Raw genomic sequence first — 20,290 nt, 5'->3', positions numbered from 1 at the left:
ATTCTCCTTCTCCTGACTTGATCTTCAAATAGTGACTTGAAATGAAAAAGGAAGCAATATACATATGTAGCCTGACATATATGCGCGCACACACACACACATATATATGTACGGGCATACACGTATATTATGGGCACACACACATATATATAGACACACACATATATGTTTATATATATGGGCATACACACACACATATATGGGCACACACACACACATATATAGGCATACACACACACACACACACACACACACACACACACACACATCTATGTATATGGAGGTGGGAAGTTAAACCAAGTTTTTCATCTGAAGGGTAGGGAGCTCATTGGAGTTAAAACCTGTACTGAGACACTCTAAAATTGTTAGTCTCTTCAGAAGTCAGAAGGGACTTAGTTTCCAAATAACTGCATAGTTCCCAAATGGCAGGGCGTATTACAACGGGAGTACCTGATTGGGTGGGAGTGGCGATTATGGCCAAGGGTACTACTGGCCAGTCGGTTCAGGTTAATTCTTATTGGTCTCACCCTTCTTTGTTTTGGAAAGGGCTTTTATACCCCTCTTTAGCTCAACCCAAATGGGGAGGCACCCAAGGACCGGAGGCACCAAGGACAGGAGGCACCAGGTTTCCCAAGCAAGCTGGTGGAAACTCCTCAAAGCAGGACTGGGTTTAGAGTCCTCCGTGGGCACCTAGAGAAATGGCAAGGCTGAGTTTACTTAGTTGGGTCGAAATCTTTGCAGCTCCAGGAATTATAATGGAAAATTAACTAAAAGCTATTAATTTAACAAGTAGTTTGGAGTAGAAAAGTGTGTACCATGTGTTTGGTTATAAGTGAGGTGCTGAAAATCCAGGTATAGATAGAAATAAATTTTGGGTTTAGGGAGTTTTGTGTTCTGGTGGGGATTTGATGGAAAAGATGCTATGGGAGAATACAAATTCTCATATGGACTTCAAAATTGTGCTTAGCGACGGGCTTGCTGGGTAGAGATGGGTATTTGAAGCAGGCATGTTGCCAGATCTGAGCATGGAGATGTGCGAGAGATCAGCACAGGAAGAGAGCAGCAAGCAGCGCTTCACGGACGTGTGAGAGCTAAGATGTGAAATGAAAGTGGCTCCAGTAGGAGAGGACACCACCAGACAATTGGGGTGCAAAGATGGGCGTTGAAGACTGGGACTCAGGGTCCTACCAGTGAATGGGGGAAAATCATCTCTAAGGACACTCCGAGAAGAGGCAGAATTCTGTAGATAAAGAAATGATTCTAAACACTTTTAGAAAAAAAAATGTAAAGAGGTTTAGAAATCAGAGTAGCGTCCGACTGCTTCATAGTGACGTTAGAAAGGAGAAGAGAGGCTACAGAGACGCTCAGTGGCTAAGAGCATTTGTTGCTCTTTCAGAGAACGTGGGTTCTGTTCCCTGCACCCACAACTGACTATAAGTAATTCCAGAGGATCTGATGTCTTCTTCTGAATGCTTCAGGTGCCAGACGTACAGTGCACATCCATATATGCAGGCAAAACGCACATACACATAAAAACATATTTGAGGAGGAAAAAGAAATCAGACGAGGGAGCTGGAGAGATGGCTCAGTAGTTAAGAAAACTTGCTACTCTTGCAAAGGTCTCAAGGTCAGTTCCCAGCACATACATGGTGGCTCACAACCACCTGTAACTCCATTTCTGGGAGATTTGATGACCCTTCCAAGCCTCTGTGTGCCCCGGGCATGCTAGCAGTGCACATACATACATGCAGGCAAAACATTCGTACTCATAAAATGAGTGAATGTGTTACTTTTTAAAATGAGAAGAAAATGAAATAATACTTTCACAACTACGTAAGGGACACTATCGTTCCTAGAACAGCATGCACAGACAAGTTGGCAGTCAGGACGCAAACTGACGTTCTGAGCCCTCTGCTCAGAGAGCCAGTGGGAGATGTGTGTTGTCAAGGTGCAGAGGTAAACCGAGACAGAGAGAGAGAGAGAGAGAGAGAGAGAGAGAGAGAGAGAGAGAGAGAGAGAGACTGAAGATCCAGAGCCAGGGTTTTCCTCAGAGGGTGAAGGAAAAGGAGTCTTTGGGTGGCAGAGGAACTGAAATCCCAGCTACAGTCAGGCCTGGAAAGCTGCCATTCCAGTAGGACTGAATCCATGTGAAGTGTTTAGAAAGAAACACGAAACCATGAAAACTAGTCTCCTCCGTCCTCCGGGGTACCAGAAGACGATGAAAGAAGGAAGAACCTGGTGTTTTTTACTTTGTTGGGTGTTTCGTAGTTTTGGGGGGAATTCAATGAGTTGGATAAGTTTATCAATAGTATAAAAAGCTTAAAAAAAAAAAAAAAAGAACAGAAGATAATCACAGGGCAACTAATAACTCCAGGAGAAACAAAAGGTTGTTCAAGTAAAATAGAATGATTGCTGCACGGCGGTGCTGGGAATAATGCTGACTTTGCAAGACTGCTATAGCCCATGAATGTTGGCTTAGACAAATGTTACAGTGGTAAACAGGGCTAGACCAGTGTGGCCCCTGAATGCATGGCGGGTACATAGCGAGTGAATCCCTCTCTCACAGAGAATGGCTAATAACAAGATCTGAAGTGGGAAAAATCAAGGTGTGACCGTATTTAAACACATTACATAGAAATACGACGAATAAGAGAAAATGCTCAAAGGTGTTGTTGTTACGAGCTGCTTTCTCTCAGCAGTGAGAGCTGAGTGGGAAACAGCGAGGCAGGGGATTGGCTTTGTAGTCCTGTTTCAATTCTTATACTTGAATAAAATTAATGATAACAACACAGATTTACCCATCCTCTGCTTTCCTGTGGAGATCCAGCAGGTAGCGTTTGACGTTTATTGTGCAAGCTTCTTGCTTCGCACACGCTATCTGCGTTTGGCTGGCACAGTCTCCTATGTTGTCTGTAAACCTTCTTTCCTACAGTTTACTCTGAATTGCAGTGACTCTGTGTGGGAAACTGCTGAATTAAATGTAGCCGTAGACTGTAACTGGTCCCCACAGCCGTCCTCCCGCCCCTCCCTGTTTTCTTGTCAGTTTGGTCTTCTAAACATTACAAGGCTATAAACATTGGAGGATAAACAAGGCAATTCATTTTTCTTTCTTGCCTTCTCCCCAAAGAGGAGCAAACTTAGACTTTGCATAAGAAATCAGCATTCTTCAGTGAGCTGATGTTCCTAAAATGGGCTCGCTAAGCCAGCTGCACGCCAGGACCTCTGAGCTGCCTTCCTGCATCTCTCCACAAAGCCCTGAGTTGTCAATGGAGAAACTGAATTTATAGTGACACAGACAGACCGCTTTCTTCTGCTTTTTATTTTGGAAGAAAAAAAAAATCCAGACTTCATAGAAAATGACCAGGCTAACAAATGCCCATGCAGCTTTCTGATTTGTCATTCTTCGTTCTGTCATGTGGCTTTCTCTCTCATACACTCTATGCCACACACACCTCCCCCCCCTGCCACCCCCCCCTTGTGCTTCTGGGGGGTGGAGTCACAATCGTCCTGAAGGAAGTTGCAGGCATGTTTCAATATGCCTAAGTATTTATAGAGGATAAATGCCGAAAGTGGTCATATATTGCATCTCATGTCTTTAAGTTCTTATAAAGATGCTTTTCTTTCTATTTGTTAAGACTTCACTGATGATGACCGTTAGGAGCATAAGCCAGCTGTTCTATACAATGGCCGGCCTCAGATATAGGCTCATCTTTTTGCTCCATGATTATAATAGTCTGGCTTATAGTTACAGAAAGGATGCATATACAGCCACCACCTGCAGCTTTTTGTGCTCGCTCAAAAGCTTACCCCAACAGTTGTGTGTTGTGGATTTTGCTTTTCCCCTGATAATTTATGGTTTGGCATAGAGGATTAAGAATGGACACTTAACCTGGGGAGAGTAAGAACCCTTCAATCATAGAGAACCTCACTGCAGCAATCTCGGGAGGGGTCATCTGTTCCTCTGGAAACAAGCATAATATTTTTTTTTTAGCATCGTTGGCAGGGTTCCTTGGATGACTTAATATACTGTAATCAGGGACAATGTCTCTTAGAAAATAGGTTCTGCTATGGTGTGCAGTCTGGTGAGACGTGTTTGGAAGCACTTGACCAGCTTTTCTCTCGCCCCTAAGTGAAGTCTTGTTTGGAGTCTAAGCACTGAATGTGTGTTTACTTTGCAGCATGCTGGCTGCGCTGGTGCCAGGATGCTGGGGGGTGGGGGGGTTAGGCTGTGTACGTTTCCTGCAAGGCAGGGACAATGTGGAGAGGTGGCATGCCGCACATGCCAGAGGAGCTGTGTAAGCGTGCTGTGGAAAGCATGGTTTCTGTGTGTCAGGCCTTCCTGGTAGGAGACCTGGTGACACAGTAGCCTTTAAGGAAGAGCTCCTCTGGATGTGTAGGAAGCGCCGTGACAGGTTTCGTTTGGGGGGAGCCTGAGCCATTTCCAAGCCTGGACAAGCTGCTGTTCAATTTTGCACTGGCTGCCAGGGTGAGCGTTTTCATTTCGATTTGTTTGTCTTGCTCTGTCTGAAGTCATCGAGGGCTTTCTGGAAGTTTCATGGGACTTGCTATAAATATTTACAGCAGGATTCTAATGTGTTTGTGATTCCGCCTTTCTTCTTTCTCCCTCCAGATTTTGTGGACGTTTCCTACTTTGTCAGTATGAGATGTCGTCTCTCGGTGCCTCCTTTGTGCAAATTAAATTCGACGACCTGCAGTTTTTTGAAAACTGCGGTGGAGGAAGTTTTGGGAGTGTTTATCGAGCCAAATGGATATCACAGGACAAGGAGGTGGCTGTAAAGAAGTTACTCAAAATAGAGAAAGAGGTAAGATCTTCTGCTCCCAGAGGCACTCACAGCAGCTCTTATATAATAAAGCCTTCAGCCTAGAGTTAGAGGACTAGAGACCTGGCAGGTCCTTTGGGGCTGGTCCATGAGGCTCCTTCCCAATTTCCATTCTGGGAACGCCATAAATAGAAAATATTGCAGTGTGTGCTTTAGGATTGAGTTCTACTAAAGCTCATCTGAAGCTTGGAGATTTCTTTCCATGGTATAAACGCCGATGTTCTCTGAGCTGGCTGCCCTACAGAAACAGGCTGGTTTGAGGTTTTCACTTCCCCAGGGCAACCAAGAGGGGGCAGTGAAGAGTAACAGGTAACGTTTTCATTGTTTACTAGGTTTCGCCCCTTGTGTTGGGCGGGGGGCGGGTGGTGGTCCTTAGCTGCTGTCTTTAAAAAGATAAGAGTATTATTTTTCAGCCGAACTAAGCAAAGCTAGCTTCTTAGGTTTCACCTCTACTGGCTCACGGTGGTGCATTTTGTGCAATAAAGGATTAGGCGCTAGATGGAGTTGTCTTTCCTTGTAAAATCAGAGTAAGGTCTTGGCTTATAGAGCCTGGAACTCATATTGAAGTAGATGAGTCCTGAACTCTTAGATTCTTCATCTTTCATAAGAATAAATATCACACACACACACACACACACACACACACACACACACACACACACACACAACCACCGCTGGAGCCGCCACTACATTCAGTTTGGTACCTCAAGAGTTAAATAATTTGTATGGCTGCTTCATAGGAGTTAAATCTTGGTAACTTTCTCTTTAAAGTACTTTTTTAAAAATGTAAATGTCCTTTTTAACTGATCCTAAGACCACAAACAAAAGAACATCTGTGAGCCATGTTCATATTTCAGTGTGTGCGCTGTACGGATAAGTCGTTATATCCAGGCTTCATTTTAACATTTCCTTCACGGTGTAAACATTCACATGGCTTTCCTTCGGCTTTTTGAAGTATATAGTATATTTCCACTCTCCGTAGCTGTCCTTCTGGTGGCTGGTTAAACCTTCCCTCTGGTACTTATCTTGGCCGTTATTTTTTTTTTTTTTTTAAGATTTATTTATTTATTATGTATACAGTGGTCTCCTGCATGTAACAACTGCAGACCAGAAGAGGACAACAGATCTCGTTATAGATGGCTGTGAGCCACCATGTGGTTGCTGGGAATTGAACTCAGGACCTCTGGATGAACAGCAAGTGCTCTTAACCTCTGAGCCATCTCTCCAGCCCAACCGTTAATTTTCAGTGTCCACTTTTCAAAAAGTACTGTTCCTTTCAAGAGAACCTTTCCGTGGATGCACTTTCTTCTTCTCCCAAAGTGATCTTGTTGTTACCATCGGTTGCCACCAGAGAACCCGCCCTGGCTGCCTAGAGTTGAAGAGCCAGTGTTAGTGTTGCAGGTCTCCTCCCAGCAGCACCCTGTGCCTGGAGCTCACCTGCCAGCTCGCCCATGGCACTGAGGTGTCTCTGCCGTGGGCTGTCTGAAGGCTTTGCAGGAAGCAGACGGGCATTAGAAAAAGATTGATTCTTGCCTTAGAACCAACCACTTTAATACCAAACTCTTTGATCTAGTAAGTTTGCGTTATTGTCCCCATTTTGTAGTTTGGGAAACAGAGCACTGAGAAGTGTCTTAGCTGCTCCAGTGGAGGCAGGTAGAACTCAGGAGGCCAGACTTCCTGTTCCTCAGTATTTTATTCTGTGACTTCTAGCTGACCAGGTAAGAATAGAAAACAAGCCAATTCCGTCCACTTACGTAGCAATGTTAAGGGATAGGTTGTGGCACTTTGATACAACTAGCTTCTTATGTGACTGTTCAACGAGACAGGAAACGTGATTTTGAAGGGAAGCCTTAGTTTGGGCCCACTCACTTCCTACGTCCCCAGCGTATGTACATACATTGTGCCTTTTCCGTGGCTAGAGAGGCCAGGAAGATGTCACAGGGTGAAAGCAAGGCTTGGAAGCTGCCAGCCCCTGCTTTTTCTATTGCATGAGCATAACTCATCAACTTGCGAGTAGGAAAAAGGCAGAGACTGCACTTCTACTCCAGGTCCTCTTTGTCGGCAGGGACGGTCATTATCCATCCCGGTGCCAGGCACCCCACGCTGCTAAAGCCACCAGGAGTTTATTTAATGTGACCGGCTGACGAGGCAGCAGCAGTGACTGCAGACGAAGTATGCATCCCGCTTGGAGTTGTATTTTATTCCGTGGGTCCAGCTGGTGGTTGGGCACTTTTGCGTGGAGAGCTCTACAGTGCTCCCTGCCCCACACACCCTGTGCTCCTCGCCTTACACACCCTGTGCTCCTGCCCCACACAGTGTGCTTCTTGATCATTGTTTTTTCCAATGAGTTTTAGGAGGAGCAGACCCCTTAATGAGGTGCACATAACTCATTTCACAAGGCTCTGAGAATTACCTGCTCTCTGACTAAATGTTTGATTTGTGATCTCAGCCACATGTTGGGGAATATACGAGCAACTCTTCAACTCAGCTTAGGTCACTATTTGTGACCTCTAGTGTCATAGGGTACGCCCCTCTATTTTAGAGAGGATGTGTTACCTTCCTAATGGAAACAACAAGAATGGCACTTACTTTAAATGGTTTTTAAAACTATTTAAAGCAGACACCAAAAAAATTACAAGACCGTCACGATCTCTTTAATACCATGTGAGCCTACGACTTGGTGACATTTTGTGGCATCTGCCTTTTAAAACTCTTTATTTATACTATTGATTTATGTGCAGTTATATTTTATTTCTTCATGACTGTGAGAATAAATTACAGATGCCATATGTGTTTATTCAAAGTATGTAAGCATTTCCTTATAAACCCAATTAACAAGGTCAGGAAATCCAGCGGTTCTGTTACTGTATTGCATAGTCCACATCCAGATTTTTTTCATTTGTCCCAAGAGACTTTTATAGGAATTTCTCCCTACACAGGATGCACTCCAGGATGACAAATGACATCTAGCTAATGTCTGTTTAGTCTGTTTTGTTCTGGAACAATTTCCCTGCCTTCCTTTGCCTTTTAAGACTTCAACAGTTTTGAAAATCTGAGAACATTTACTTGTCTTGCAGAATGTCCCTTGTTTGGGACTTTCCCGATTTCCTCCTCCTGTAGCTTATGTGGTTATGGGGGAGTGTCCGTGGTTGTGTGTCCTTGGTGGCTCTTGCTGCAGTGTGATGGGTATCGCTCGTCTGTCTTAGTTTTGGTGATGTTGCTTTCGAACCCCTGGTTATGAGTTCACTTAACTCCTCTGCAGTGAAAATACCTGTTTCTCTTTTGTAATTAGCTGTTGGGAGCGACTTTGTAGCTATGCAAATATCTTTCCTCAGCTTAAGCATCGCTTGGTGATTCTGTCTTAGACATTACTGTGACAGCTTAGTGTGCCAAGATCAGAAGTCTCCTCCCTCTGAGCTTCCCTCCCCCAGTCCTCCCTCTGTCCACCTTTATTTATATACAAATTTGTTCATTTGTTTATAGACTTTAAATCCTTTTATAATTCAAAGTGATGCAATCCATTAACTCATGATGCACTTTTGTGTTCAAATTATGCTCAGCTTGGCAAGGAAGAGCTCCTTGGGGCTGGCTTCTGTATTTTGACATATGCTGTTGAACTTTAATGACTTCCTTACTTCCCAACACAGAAAGGTACCCCACACTCACTTAGCTCCTGTCCCAGTGTGGGCCCAGCCATTTCTTCAGGAAGTCCTGAGTCAGCACCCCTGACGTGGAGTTGGAATTTCGGAACCAAAGTAGGACTAGTAGCGGTGCCTATTTTAGACTTTTTGAAAAGGAACTCTTGCTTTTTTGTTTGTTTGTTTGTTTGTTTGTTTGTTTGTTTTTTTAGTAGAAACTAACGTGACACATTGTATTTTACTTGTGGGAGTGTTTAAAATTTAGAATCAACCCACTGGGTAGACAGGTTCTGTGATACGCTCTTTCCGGAGAAGAGTTTAGAAAAATGTAGCACACAAAAGCAGGTCTCAAAATGGTTGCTTTCTCCACGTCACAAATTGTACTTCCGGGGCGTTGTTCTAAGTCAGAGGTATCCAGTCGGGATCACGTCAAGTGGGCGATGGAAACACTTAGAGACAGTACAGCACCACCTGTGCAGTGACGTCATATGTCATTTGGAAAATGCTCAGAGTTACTGCAAGTGAAGGAGGAAAATGGGTTATAATGCACGTATATGCTTAGAGTCTGTGTGCTGCTTATGTTTTTCTTGAATGTCTATGGTTTTCTATGATTTCATGTTTTCCTTCAATATTTTATTGTGAAAGTTTTCAGCCATAAAGTGAATTTTGCAGCAAACATCATATACACAACATACAGAATGTATAATTTAAAAAACCTCTTTGTCACGTATGTAGCCAGCTCTCCACCCTCTCACTCGTTGGTCTGTCCGATGAATTTCACCCCAGCAGCCAGCATCAGTGTCCTTCCCCGTAAACATGTCATCATGTGTACTGCTGTTTGAGCTCAGTCGTTGTAACAGTTTTATTTTCTTCTGTGGTGGAAATATGTGTCACACTAAGATTATAGAAATGTGGGTTGACTGTGACATATATTTTCATTTCTAATCAGAAGAATGCAATTTTAAAAGTGTAGTTTTGACAATCTGTAGCACTGTCCTGGGAATTTCAAGGGAACTCAGCTTCATAGCCTGTTAGTAGAGCATGCAACACTGATTTCCCAGGTTCACTGTATACATCTCTGAAATGTGGGACACTTCTTTCACATTGCTGTCCCACGGCAGTGCCCCCAGGCCTCAGAACTCAGATGTTTACATTTTTTAACAGATGTCCTTACAATGCACTCACTGTTTCTTTCTGTTTAGAAAATGCTTTCAACAGGGGAAAAAAAATACAATCTTAAGAATATATACCAAAAGTAAGGAAAGGAGCAGTGAGTGTGTCTTCCTGGTTCTTACTGACTGACTTGGGTGAAGTGTAGCTGCTCAGGCGAATGTTTAGCAAGGAGTGGGCATGCCAGAGAGAGAGCCACTGTGATCCCCAAGATGTCATGGTTCTCACAATGTGAACAGTCAGAAAGGACTAAACATGGCAGCTTAGAGTCGATGATGTGCCGACACAGTCGTGTCTACTGATGGCTCGTCCCTCTGTATGATGCAGATGGCAGGCCACCTGTGAGCGTTCTTGCTCGCTGTTCGCTGCTCTTCCCAACACCTGGGCTCACAACCTACAGAGGAAGGGATGTAGTGTGCTCAGGGCTCCAGTTCACTCTTTCCCATGGCAGGAAGGCCTGGTGGGACGGGGCAAGTCCCGGTGAAGGAAAGAAGGAGAGTAGGGGACAGGGATGGGAAAGGGGCAGAAAGAGAGACAGAGACAGAGAGAGACAGAGAGACAGAGACAGACAGACAGACAGACAGACACACACACACACACACACAGAGAGAGAGAGAGAGAGAGAGAGAGAGAGAGAGAGAGAGAGAGAGAGAGAGAGAAATATTGAGTGAGAACATGGCCATGTTAGCTGGTTTTCCTCTGTTTTATCCCAGCCCGTAGGATGGCACCGCCCACACCCAGGTGGTTCTTCTTTCCAAATTAACCTCATAGCTTTCTCCTATACTAATCCCCTGGGCATGCCTCAAGCCAACCGGGAAGACACTAACCATTACTGTCTTTATGCTACCTTGAAATCTGATGATACTCAACAATGTTCACACACCACAGTCAAATAGTAGGAATGAAGGAGGCATCATTTTCTCTGGCCTTGGTTTATGCAGTCCTCCCACCTAAGGAAAACATAATCCTACCAAGTTTTAGAAATGTAAAAAGCCAGATAAGTTCCGATTTAAAAGCTGATCCACATTGTGCACATTCATGAGTAGAGGACATCTGAATGCCAACTGGTCATAAGAATGGGAGCTATTAGTAATTTTTATGCAGAGAAAAGTTGTCTGTATCAATTACAAAGTAGGATATTGGGAGTGGCATGGAACTCAGACAAAAGTAAAGGCTTTGCTATGCCTAGTGTATCTGTGCATTGGAATTTACACTTGGAAAAAACTAGATAAATATTATTTCTTATTATCCCAAGGGGCCTTGCTTCCTGTCTGTGCAATTCTCTAGCATTTTTGTCAATGAATTCTCTGGTTTTAGTTGTAGGATTGTGGTTTTAATATTTCCTCTGTCCCTGAACATAACAAAGAATAAGAACATGACACTGACTTCCTTTGTAAGTCCCTTCAGTGTTTAAATGTGTTGTTAGGTCCAACAGAAATAGAACTTCAGTACTGCAGACACCAGGCAGATACCCAGCAGTGCCTATGAATTCCGGCAGAGTTCCTGTGACATCTTGGGTTGAGAAGGTGTCACTCGGTATTATTCGGCTTTGGGCTACGCTTAACGTCTCCCCATGCTGATGAGTTCCTGTGCCAAGGCCCTGCTGGGCAATCTCATGGGGCATAGAGGAGTAAGGGCTGACTAGGAACACAGACATGGCCTCAGGGCAACACCCCTGCCCAGCTCCTCATCCTCCCCTCACCCCCTGTGTTACTCTGACCCCCCAGCTTTGCTTTTCATCTGCTGACCTGAGCTCCCCAGCCTGTTGCTTATCCTTTGGCCTTGCTTTCTTGTTTCTGGCCACATTCTTTCCTTTACCTGTAATTGCATTGTTTTCTCCACCTGGGCAGGTCCTACTCATTTTTTTTTTTTTTAGGTTTAATGCCTTCTTTTTTTCATGAACATTCTCAGTCCCATAATAATTTCATTTTTCTTCTGAATTTATACCACCTAACATCCAAACTACTAATTTGACATAGGATTAGAACTGCCCTGTGAGGCTAACATTCCTGTAAGGAGTGGTCACTTAACTTTCCACATGCACATGCTGTGGCTGCTTAGCTGAAATGTGGGCCTAATTATTGTACCCACATCATAGGGCTGTTTGAAAGGATTAAGTGAAGCAATACATGTCAAATATGTATGTGAAGAACACTGGACACAAGGGAAGACCTGGTAAGTGTTGGCCATTGGTTTATCTGCAGCTGCACTCCAAAGTGAGAATAGCAGGGAAGTATCATCTTTTAGGAAGATTCTAATGAATTCATATCTAGGATCTTATGTTGGGCAAGGAGCAGGTACTCCATTTACAACCAACAGGAAAGAGAGCCATGGCAAGGCCCTGCTAATTAATTGTGTGTGGGCAGACTCATAGGTAGTGTGCTGGTTGGTGTTGTCAATGTGACAGAAGTGACAGTCACATGGGAGATGGGCTGCTGGATGTTTCTGTGAGGAGTTATCTTGATTACATCTATTGAGGTGAGAAGACCTGCCCACTGTGGGTGGCACCATTCCCTAGGCAGGGTGTCTTGGAGTGTAGGAGTAGAATTGGAGCAAATTTCTGCAATGTACACATTTATAGGTCTCATGTGACTGTGGACATAGTGTGGCCAGCTGTTTCAAGCTCCTGCCAGTGTGACCTAAGTAAGCCCCCTCTCCCTTGAGCGTCAAGTGTTTTTATCGCAGTCACAGAACAAGAACTAAGACAAATGATAGTATGCCCAGCATCCTCATTGCAAACTCTCTGAAGGCCGAGGCTGCCTCTTTAGCTGATACTGTCACCGTCTTGATCATCACCAGTGTGCCAAGCACAGTTGCCACCATTACTGCTCCCTGGTTTTTTTTTTATAGTCACTTTGCAGGATTATACTATCCATTTGACACGTCGGATTTAAGGCCTCCAGAGGCTAAGCAAGCTGACCAAGCCACCTAGTCAACACACGTAGCATCCTTCATGTGGGTTTTCTCTGTGGTGCTGGGCCCTCTGCATTGTTCACAGTAAACTGAACCGTTTGTCCTGATACTTGGTATCAAGTTGCAGAGGACTTCCCTCTCACAGTTCATCTTAAAGAGATATCATATACTGATCTTTCAGCTGTCACTACAGTGGAACACACTCCTCTTCCCTGGATCACTGGGACTATGGTAACAAGCTTGCATTCAGCTACATAGCTACTGGACTCAGGGTTATGACTTTGGTTTAGGCAACCTGATGTTTTAATTTGTAAGGGCTACTGATTTTTATGCCTTTTAGGCTGACATGCCATTTCAAACATATCGGAGCAATATACTTTGGCTACATTCTACATGTAAAAAATCATCACTTTGAGTTAAAAATTAAACAGCTTAAACTAATGAATCGTTCTATTGATGATTGATGTGGGTATCCTTCCAGAAGCACAAGCTAGATAGCATCGCTCACTTGGCTTTCCTCTGTGAGGCAGACCCGTTACCAGGAGCTTATGTGCAAAGCTGCTCCGAGGTGAACTGTAATAAAAGAGATAGGGAAATTGACTGCATGTTGAACAAATATACGGACTAAATGAATGGCCATGTATTGTCAATATGTCTGAAGATAATTTGAACCTTATGGGAGCCGTCAGTAAAGAAACGCCACGGCTTGGCCTTCCTGCCACAAGATGACTTACAAGGTACCCCACCACGGTCTGCAAAAATGCATGAAACCAAACACTGCTTTGCCAAGATTCCATATTTACTATATATGGAGACTACTGTCATTTGTCACAAATGGGACATGACTGCAGCTGTTATATCAGTTTCTCATTACAGTATTATTGATCTTGGTATATTGAGCAATAAACTTTTCAGTTAGTTAATGTTTATTCTTCAGCTGTGCTCTAAATATCATGGTGAAATCAAACCAATTAATGTATCCCAGTAAAAATGTTATGTCCGGACTAACTGATTTTACATAAAGTCAGACTCTTGCTACAGAAGAAAATGGCAGGCATGCTCCATGACTCCAGTACCTGAGAAATCCAAAGCTGACTAGAGAGTAGTAACAGCTTGAAATATTGGAGGAGAAAAAGAAATACCAGTGAGCACCTCTAAAAGCTTCAGAACGTCCCCTGTGAGCATGTCACAATAGGGGTGACCAGCCAGTGGGGTGGCTCAGAGGGTAAAGACACTTCTGACTACCTGAGTCCTATCCCAGACCCAAATATAGAAGGAGAGAACAGACGCCCCAAGTTGTCCTCTGGCCTCCACATGGCACAAGAACTCGTGCTCTCTCATTCCTCTCCTCTCTCTCAATAGATGGAGAGATGATAGATAGATAGATAGATAGATAGATAGATAGATAGATACATACATACATACAATTTTAAATAGATATGATTTTTCTTTTTAGTCTTCAAAACCAGAATTCTCTCACTTGAGTGATGTCCTGACATCTTGGTATGAGGTATAGACAAGAAGTCACTGTCCTCGTGGCACCCAAGCACCAAGGCCACATCACCAAGTATTTTTCACGGATGCCTGACTCCCACTCCTCAGCAGGACATCCAGTTGCTTTTGAACATGACTGTCGTCGATGTTGTGTGTGGTGTCCACTGCATGCTTTTAGAGCATTTCAGTCCCCAGAAAGTTCTTCACAGTGGAACTTTGGGATTGGCACTAGCCCCTGCCTTTGGGGGCCACATAGACTTCTTTCAGATGTCAGTTTCCTGAGGGCAGGAGCTGTCTTCATTGTTGTCTTCTGGGTCTCACAGAGCGCCTTGCCCACCGTAAAGCAGGCAGCCGGCACGCCCATGATGGAGAGAAGTCATGTGTGCAGGAGTCTCAGCCTTGTCTTGTGAAATTTATAGGAAAAGTTGCTCTGGTTCTCAGTCTACAGCCAGGGATCCAGCATGTCACTCAGTCTACTTGTGGCTTTGTCTTTTGCAAGTGTGGTGGAATTTTTCTTTTTAAGCTCTTAATCACTTTGTCTTCGAATGAAAGGCTGTTTCTATAGCTGGGAGGAATGGTTTTCACAGCCACAGTTTTTTGTATGTTTGGGTTTGGGCTGTATTTGCAAAAAAGAATCTAGCATGTTAGCCCCATTGACATCAGATGTTGATTGAATCATGATCTGGGGACAGAGACAATATCCCAGTGCCATGAGCCTGACAAAATTTTAATGACTTGAGAACGATGATTTCTTTCCTCGAGACAATCATTCAGGAAAAGGGTGCGTTTTAAAGTTAGCTGCTGTAGTAAGCCACCCTGAAAAGACTGGGAACGTGTGGCGAACAGTCTCTGTCAAAGAGGAAGAAGACTGTGCTGTACTCTACTAGAGCAATTAATGCACAAATTCTACTTAAATCACTAGACTAAATTTTATTTACAGTTAGTGTGTGTGTGTGTGTGTGTGTGTGTGTGTGTGTGTGTGTGTGTGCGCGTGTTTGTGTGTGTGTCTCAAGAGAGGACAACTTTGGGGCTTCTATTCTTCCCTTCTACGAATAGGTTCTGGGAACTGGAGGCAGGTAGGTGGTCAGGCTTGGCAGCAGGCGCCTTTATCCCCTGAGTCATCTCACTGGCTTCAGCTCAGGACATTTTTAAAGCACGCAGGGCAGTACGTCCTCTGGTGGGAACTGAATTGCTTCTGTTACCGGAATGTAGAACTTACTTTTAAAAAAAAATACATACTCATTTTAATCACTCGATGTGTATTTTTAAATATGACACAACATTTTATTGACATCTGCTGCTAGACAAATCTGGTTGCTGTGTATTTCAGGCTGACCTTGAATTCACCATTATCCTGTCTTAGCCTCCTGAGTGCCAGGATTACAGGCTTGTGCCATCATGCCACTGGGAGTAGTAACGAGAGAATGTGGCATCGAGGAAGGGACTAAAGTCACTAAGAAACAATGGCAAGCTTCTTGAGACCTGGAGTTCAGTGAAGCCAGTGCCTAATTCGGTTTGATGGCAGAAGACTCAGCTTTTAGGGAGCGAGGGTTTAGCACATCTGAGGTGGTAACGCTGATTCTGGCCCAGGGGAACATGTGCCAAGAGCAGGCTGGAGCAGCAGCCGAGGAGAGCCTGCCTTGGGGACCAGCCTCTATCTGAGGCAAGGTGGAAAGGTTCAGGCTGCTGGTGTGCAGCTGGTGACGGATGTGAGCAGGCAATGGAAGGAAAATGGAAAGGTGGGAGATGGGACCAGCTCGGAAACGTGTGGTAAAAGAGCCAATGGGCAGAGGGCCAGGGTTGCCAGGCCATTTTTGTGGTGATTATGCAAGCAGGGAGAAACAGGAACAGTGAGTTCAGTGCTGGAAAATTAGAGTGGATGGTGTGGGGTCAGCTTAGGGCAGGGTAGTGTTTGGGCTCTTTGGCCTCAGGAACTGGACATGAAAAGCCTGCCGCAAGTGTATGGACTGAAAAAAGGAAATCTCTCCAAAGATTCCCTAATTCCAGATGCTGGGATTTGCGTGATCTCGGTTTTCAGTGACTCTTAACACCGACTAAGAAAGAGGCAATTAATGAGAAACCAGGAAATGTGAGCCCGACAGGACCTTGTCTACATGTTCATAATGAGAAATTACTCCATTGGCAAAGATAGCAGACACATATTTATGAAAACTACAGATGGATTTCCACTTGCACATTTTAAAATAAGACATATATTCTAAATAGTATCTTCCACTTTTTGTTGAAAACAGGCATCTGATTCCCAGGACACTGTGTAGCGTGGTGTTGAAGAAAGAGCTTCATTCAGTCAGTGGAGATTCAAGTCTCAGCTCCCCAGCTTGTTTGGCATCTAGTCTTAGTTTTCTCTGCTATAAAATGCAGATAATAATGGGCTTAGCATCATAAAAATGCTGTGAGGACCGGTTGAGGTAACCCATGTGGGTACGTGCACACAGTTCTGGCACCTAGTCAGCTCCCAGGTGTGGGGCAACTGTTAGCGCGGTTCTTTCAGCAGCCTGATGTCTGAGCACACCCAGCGTTCCACTCTGTGGCCTGTTAGCACACGTCACTGTAGATCTTTCCTTTTCAGAGCGTGTAAATAACTCGCTATTTACATCGTTGTTCAGTGTGGTATTCCCAAACTTGAAATCTCCATAGTCTTTTTTATTTTTATTTTTTTTTTTTCTTTTTTATTTTTTTTTTTTTTTTTTTTTATTAATTTATTCTTGTTACATCTCAATGTTTATCCCATCCCTTGTATCCTCCCATTCCTCCCCCCCCCATTTTCCCATTATTCCCCTCCCCTATGACTGTTCCTGAGGGGGATTACGTCCCCCTATATATTCTCATAGGGTATCAAGTCTCTTCTTGGCTACTTGCTGTCCTTCCTCTGAGTGCCACCAGGTCTCCCCCTCCAGGGGACATGGTCAAATGTGAGGCACCAGAGTATGTGAGAAAGTCGTATCACACTCTCCACTCAACTGTGGAGAATATTCTGACCATTGGCTAGATCTGGGAAGGGGTTTAAAGTTTACCTCCTGTATTGTCCTTGGCTGGTGCCTTAGTTTGAGCGGGACCCCTGGGCCCAAATCTGCCTATCATATTGTTCTACTTGTAGATTTCTAGGACCCTCTGGATCCTTTTATTTTGCTGTTCTCCCATGCGTCTCTCATTTAGAGTCCCAATAGGATGCCTTCCCCTCTGTCCCAGTTTCCTGGTAAGTGAAGGCTTTCGTGGGACATGCCCCTTGGGCTAGTATGCAGATATAAGTGAGTATATACCATTTGATTCTTTCTGCTTCTGGGTTAACTCACTCATTATGATCATTTCTAGCTCAATCCATTTATCCACAAATTTCGGGAATTCCTTGTTTCTAATAGCTGAGTAGTATTCCATAGTGTATATGTACCACAGTTTCTTTATCCACTCTTCTACTGAGGGACACTTAGGCTGTTTCCATGTTCTGGCTATTATGAATAAGGCTGCTATGAACATGGTTGAGCAAATTTTCTTGTTGTGTGCTGGAGCATCTTCTGGGTATATTCCAAGGAGTGGAATAGCTGGGTCTTGAGGAAGCCCTATTCCCATTTTTCTGAGATAGCACCAGATAGATTTCCAAAGTGGCTGTACTAGTTTGCATTCCCACCAGCAATGAAGGAGTGTTCCTCTCTCCCCACATCCTCGCCAGCATGTGGTGTCGCTTGAATTTTTGATCTTAGCCATTCTGATGGGTGTAAGATGGAATCTCAGAGTTGTTTTGATTTGCATTTCCCTGATGACTAAGGAGGTTGAGCATTTCTTTAAGTGTTTCTCAGCCATTTGATACTCCTCTGTTGAGAATTCTCTGTTTAGTTCCAAGCCCCATTTCTCAATTGGGTTATTCGGTTTGGTGGTGTTTAATTTCTTGAGTTCTTTATATATTTTGGATATTAGACCTTTGTCAGATGTAGGGTTGGTGAAGATTTTTTCCCAGTCTGTAGGCTGTCGCTTTGTTCTCTTGACAGTGTCTCCTGCCTTACAGAAGCTTCTCAGCCTCATGAGGTCCCATTTATTAATGGTTGACATTAAGGCCTGGGCCGTTGGTGTTCTGTTCAGGAAGTTGTCTCCTGTGCCAATATGTTCCAGGCTCTTTCCCACTTTTTCTTCTAAGTGAGTTAGTGTCTCTGGTTTTATGTTGAGGTCTTTAATCCACTTGGATTTGAGTTTTGTGCAAGGTGACAAATATGGGTCCAGTTTCATTTTTTTACACATAGACCTCCAGTTAGACCAGCACCATTTGTTGAAGATGCTATCCTTTTTCCATTGAATGGATTTGGCTTCTTTGTCAAAAATCAAGTGACCATATGTGTGTGGATTCATATCTGGGTCTTCGATTCGATTCCACTGATCAACCAGCCTGTTGCTGTGCCAGTACCATGCTGTTTTAAGTACTATTGCTTTATAGTACAGTTTGAGATCAGGTATGGAGATTCCTCCGGAGCATCTTTTATTGTACAAGATTGTTTTAGCTATTCTGGGTTTTTTGTTTTTCCATATGAAGTTCAGAATTGAACTTTCAATGTCTTTAAAAAATTGTGTAGTTATTTTGATAGGGATTGCATTGAATCTATAGATTGCTTTTGGTAGGATGGCCATTTTTACTATGTTAATTCTCCCGATCCATGAGCAAGGAAGATCACGCCATCTTCTCAGGTCATCTTCAATCTCTTTCTTCAGAGTTTTGAAATTTTTTTCATACAAGTCCTTCACTTGCTTAGTTAGGGTAACTCCTAGATATTTTATATTGCTTGTGGCTAATGTGAAGGGTGTGGTTTTCCTAATTTCTTCCTCTGCAAGCTTGTCATTTGTGTATAGGAAGGCTACAGACTTTTTTGAGTTAATTTTGTATCCAGCCAATTTGCTGAAGGTGTTTATCAGCTTAGGAGTTCTCTGGTGGAGTTTTGAGGGTCACTTATGTACACTATCATATCATCTGCAAAGAGGGATAATTTGACTTCCTCCTTTCCCATTTGGATCCCCTTGATCTCCTTTTGTTGTCTTATTGCTCTGGCTAGAACTTCGAGTACTATATTGAAGAGATATGGAGAGAGTGGGCAGCCTTGCCTTGTTCCCGATTTGAGAGGAATTTCCTTGAGTATCTCACCATTTACTTTGATTTTGGCTATTGGCTTGCTGTATATAGCCTTTATTATGTTGAGGAAAGTGCCTTGTATCCCCGATCTCTCTAAAACTTTAAACATGAATGGGTGTTGAATTTTATCAAATGCTTTCTCTGCATCCAAGGAGATAATCATGTGGTTTTTTATTTTCAGTTTGTTTATATGATGGATTACATTGATGGATTTCCGTATATTAAACCATCCCTGCATGCCTGGAATGAAGCCTACTTGGTCATGATGAATGATATCTTTGATGTGCTCCTGTATTCGTTTTGCAAGTATTTTATTTAGTATTTTTGCATCTATGTTCATAAGAGAAATTGGTCTGAAATTCTCTTTCTTTGTTGAGTCTTTGTGAGGTTTAGGTATCAATGAGACTATGGCCTCATAGAATGAATTTGGTAATTTTCCATCCATTTCTATCTTTTGGAGTAGCTTGAAGAGTATCGGTATTAGCTCGCCCTTAAAGGTCTGGTAGAATTCTGCACTGAAACCATCTGGCCCTGGGCTTTTTTTGGTTGGGAGACCATCGATGATTGCTTCTATTTCTGTCGGGGAAATGGGACTATTTAACTTGTTTATCTGTTCTTCACTCAACTTTGGCAAGTGAACTTGATCAAGAAAATCGTCCATTTCCCTTAGATTTTCAAATTTTGTGGCGTATATGCCTTCAAAGTAGGATCTTATGATTCTTTGAATTTCTTCAGTGTCTGTTGTTATGTCTCCCTTTTCATTTCTGATTTTGTTGATTTCAATACTGTCTCTCTGCCTTTTAGTTAGTTTGGCTAATGGTCTGTCTATCTTGTTGATTTTCTCAAAGAACCAGCTTTTGGTTTTGTTGATTCTTTGGACTGTTTTCTTAGTTTCTAATTTGTTAATTTCAGCCCTGAGTTTGATAATTTCCAGGCGTCTACTCCTCTTGGGTGTTTCTGCTTCTTTTTTTTCTAGGGCTTCCAGTTGTGTTGTTAAGATGCTTATGTGCGATGTTTCCAATTTCTTTTTAAAGGCACTTAGTGCTATGAATTTTCCTCTTAGCACTGCTTTCAATGTATCCCACAAATTTGGGTATGTTGTT

At 43.3% G+C, this 20,290-nt stretch overlaps 1 protein-coding gene across 3 annotated transcripts in view; it reads left to right on the top strand.

Annotated features, from left to right (window-relative positions):
- Map3k20 (mitogen-activated protein kinase kinase kinase 20) overlaps positions 1-20,290 on the top strand; it is a 160,107-nt gene that overhangs the window by 7,977 nt on the left and 131,840 nt on the right. For 2 of the 3 annotated variants that reach the window (XM_051166212.1, XM_051166214.1), the window contains one exon: positions 4,631-4,823. In XM_051166212.1, coding sequence (XP_051022169.1) covers positions 4,665-4,823 — 159 coding nt within the window. In that variant the 5' untranslated portion in view covers positions 4,631-4,664. Of the gene's footprint in view, positions 1-4,271; positions 4,487-4,630; positions 4,824-20,290 lie in introns of those variants that run through there. The other variant, XM_051166213.1, reaches the window with a different exon arrangement.

This window comes from Acomys russatus, chromosome 24 (assembly GCF_903995435.1).
Source record: "Acomys russatus chromosome 24, mAcoRus1.1, whole genome shotgun sequence".
NCBI lineage: Eukaryota > Metazoa > Chordata > Mammalia > Rodentia > Muridae > Acomys > Acomys russatus.
Note: the sequence above shows the minus strand (reverse complement) of the source record. Positions and strands in the feature narration are given on the sequence as shown.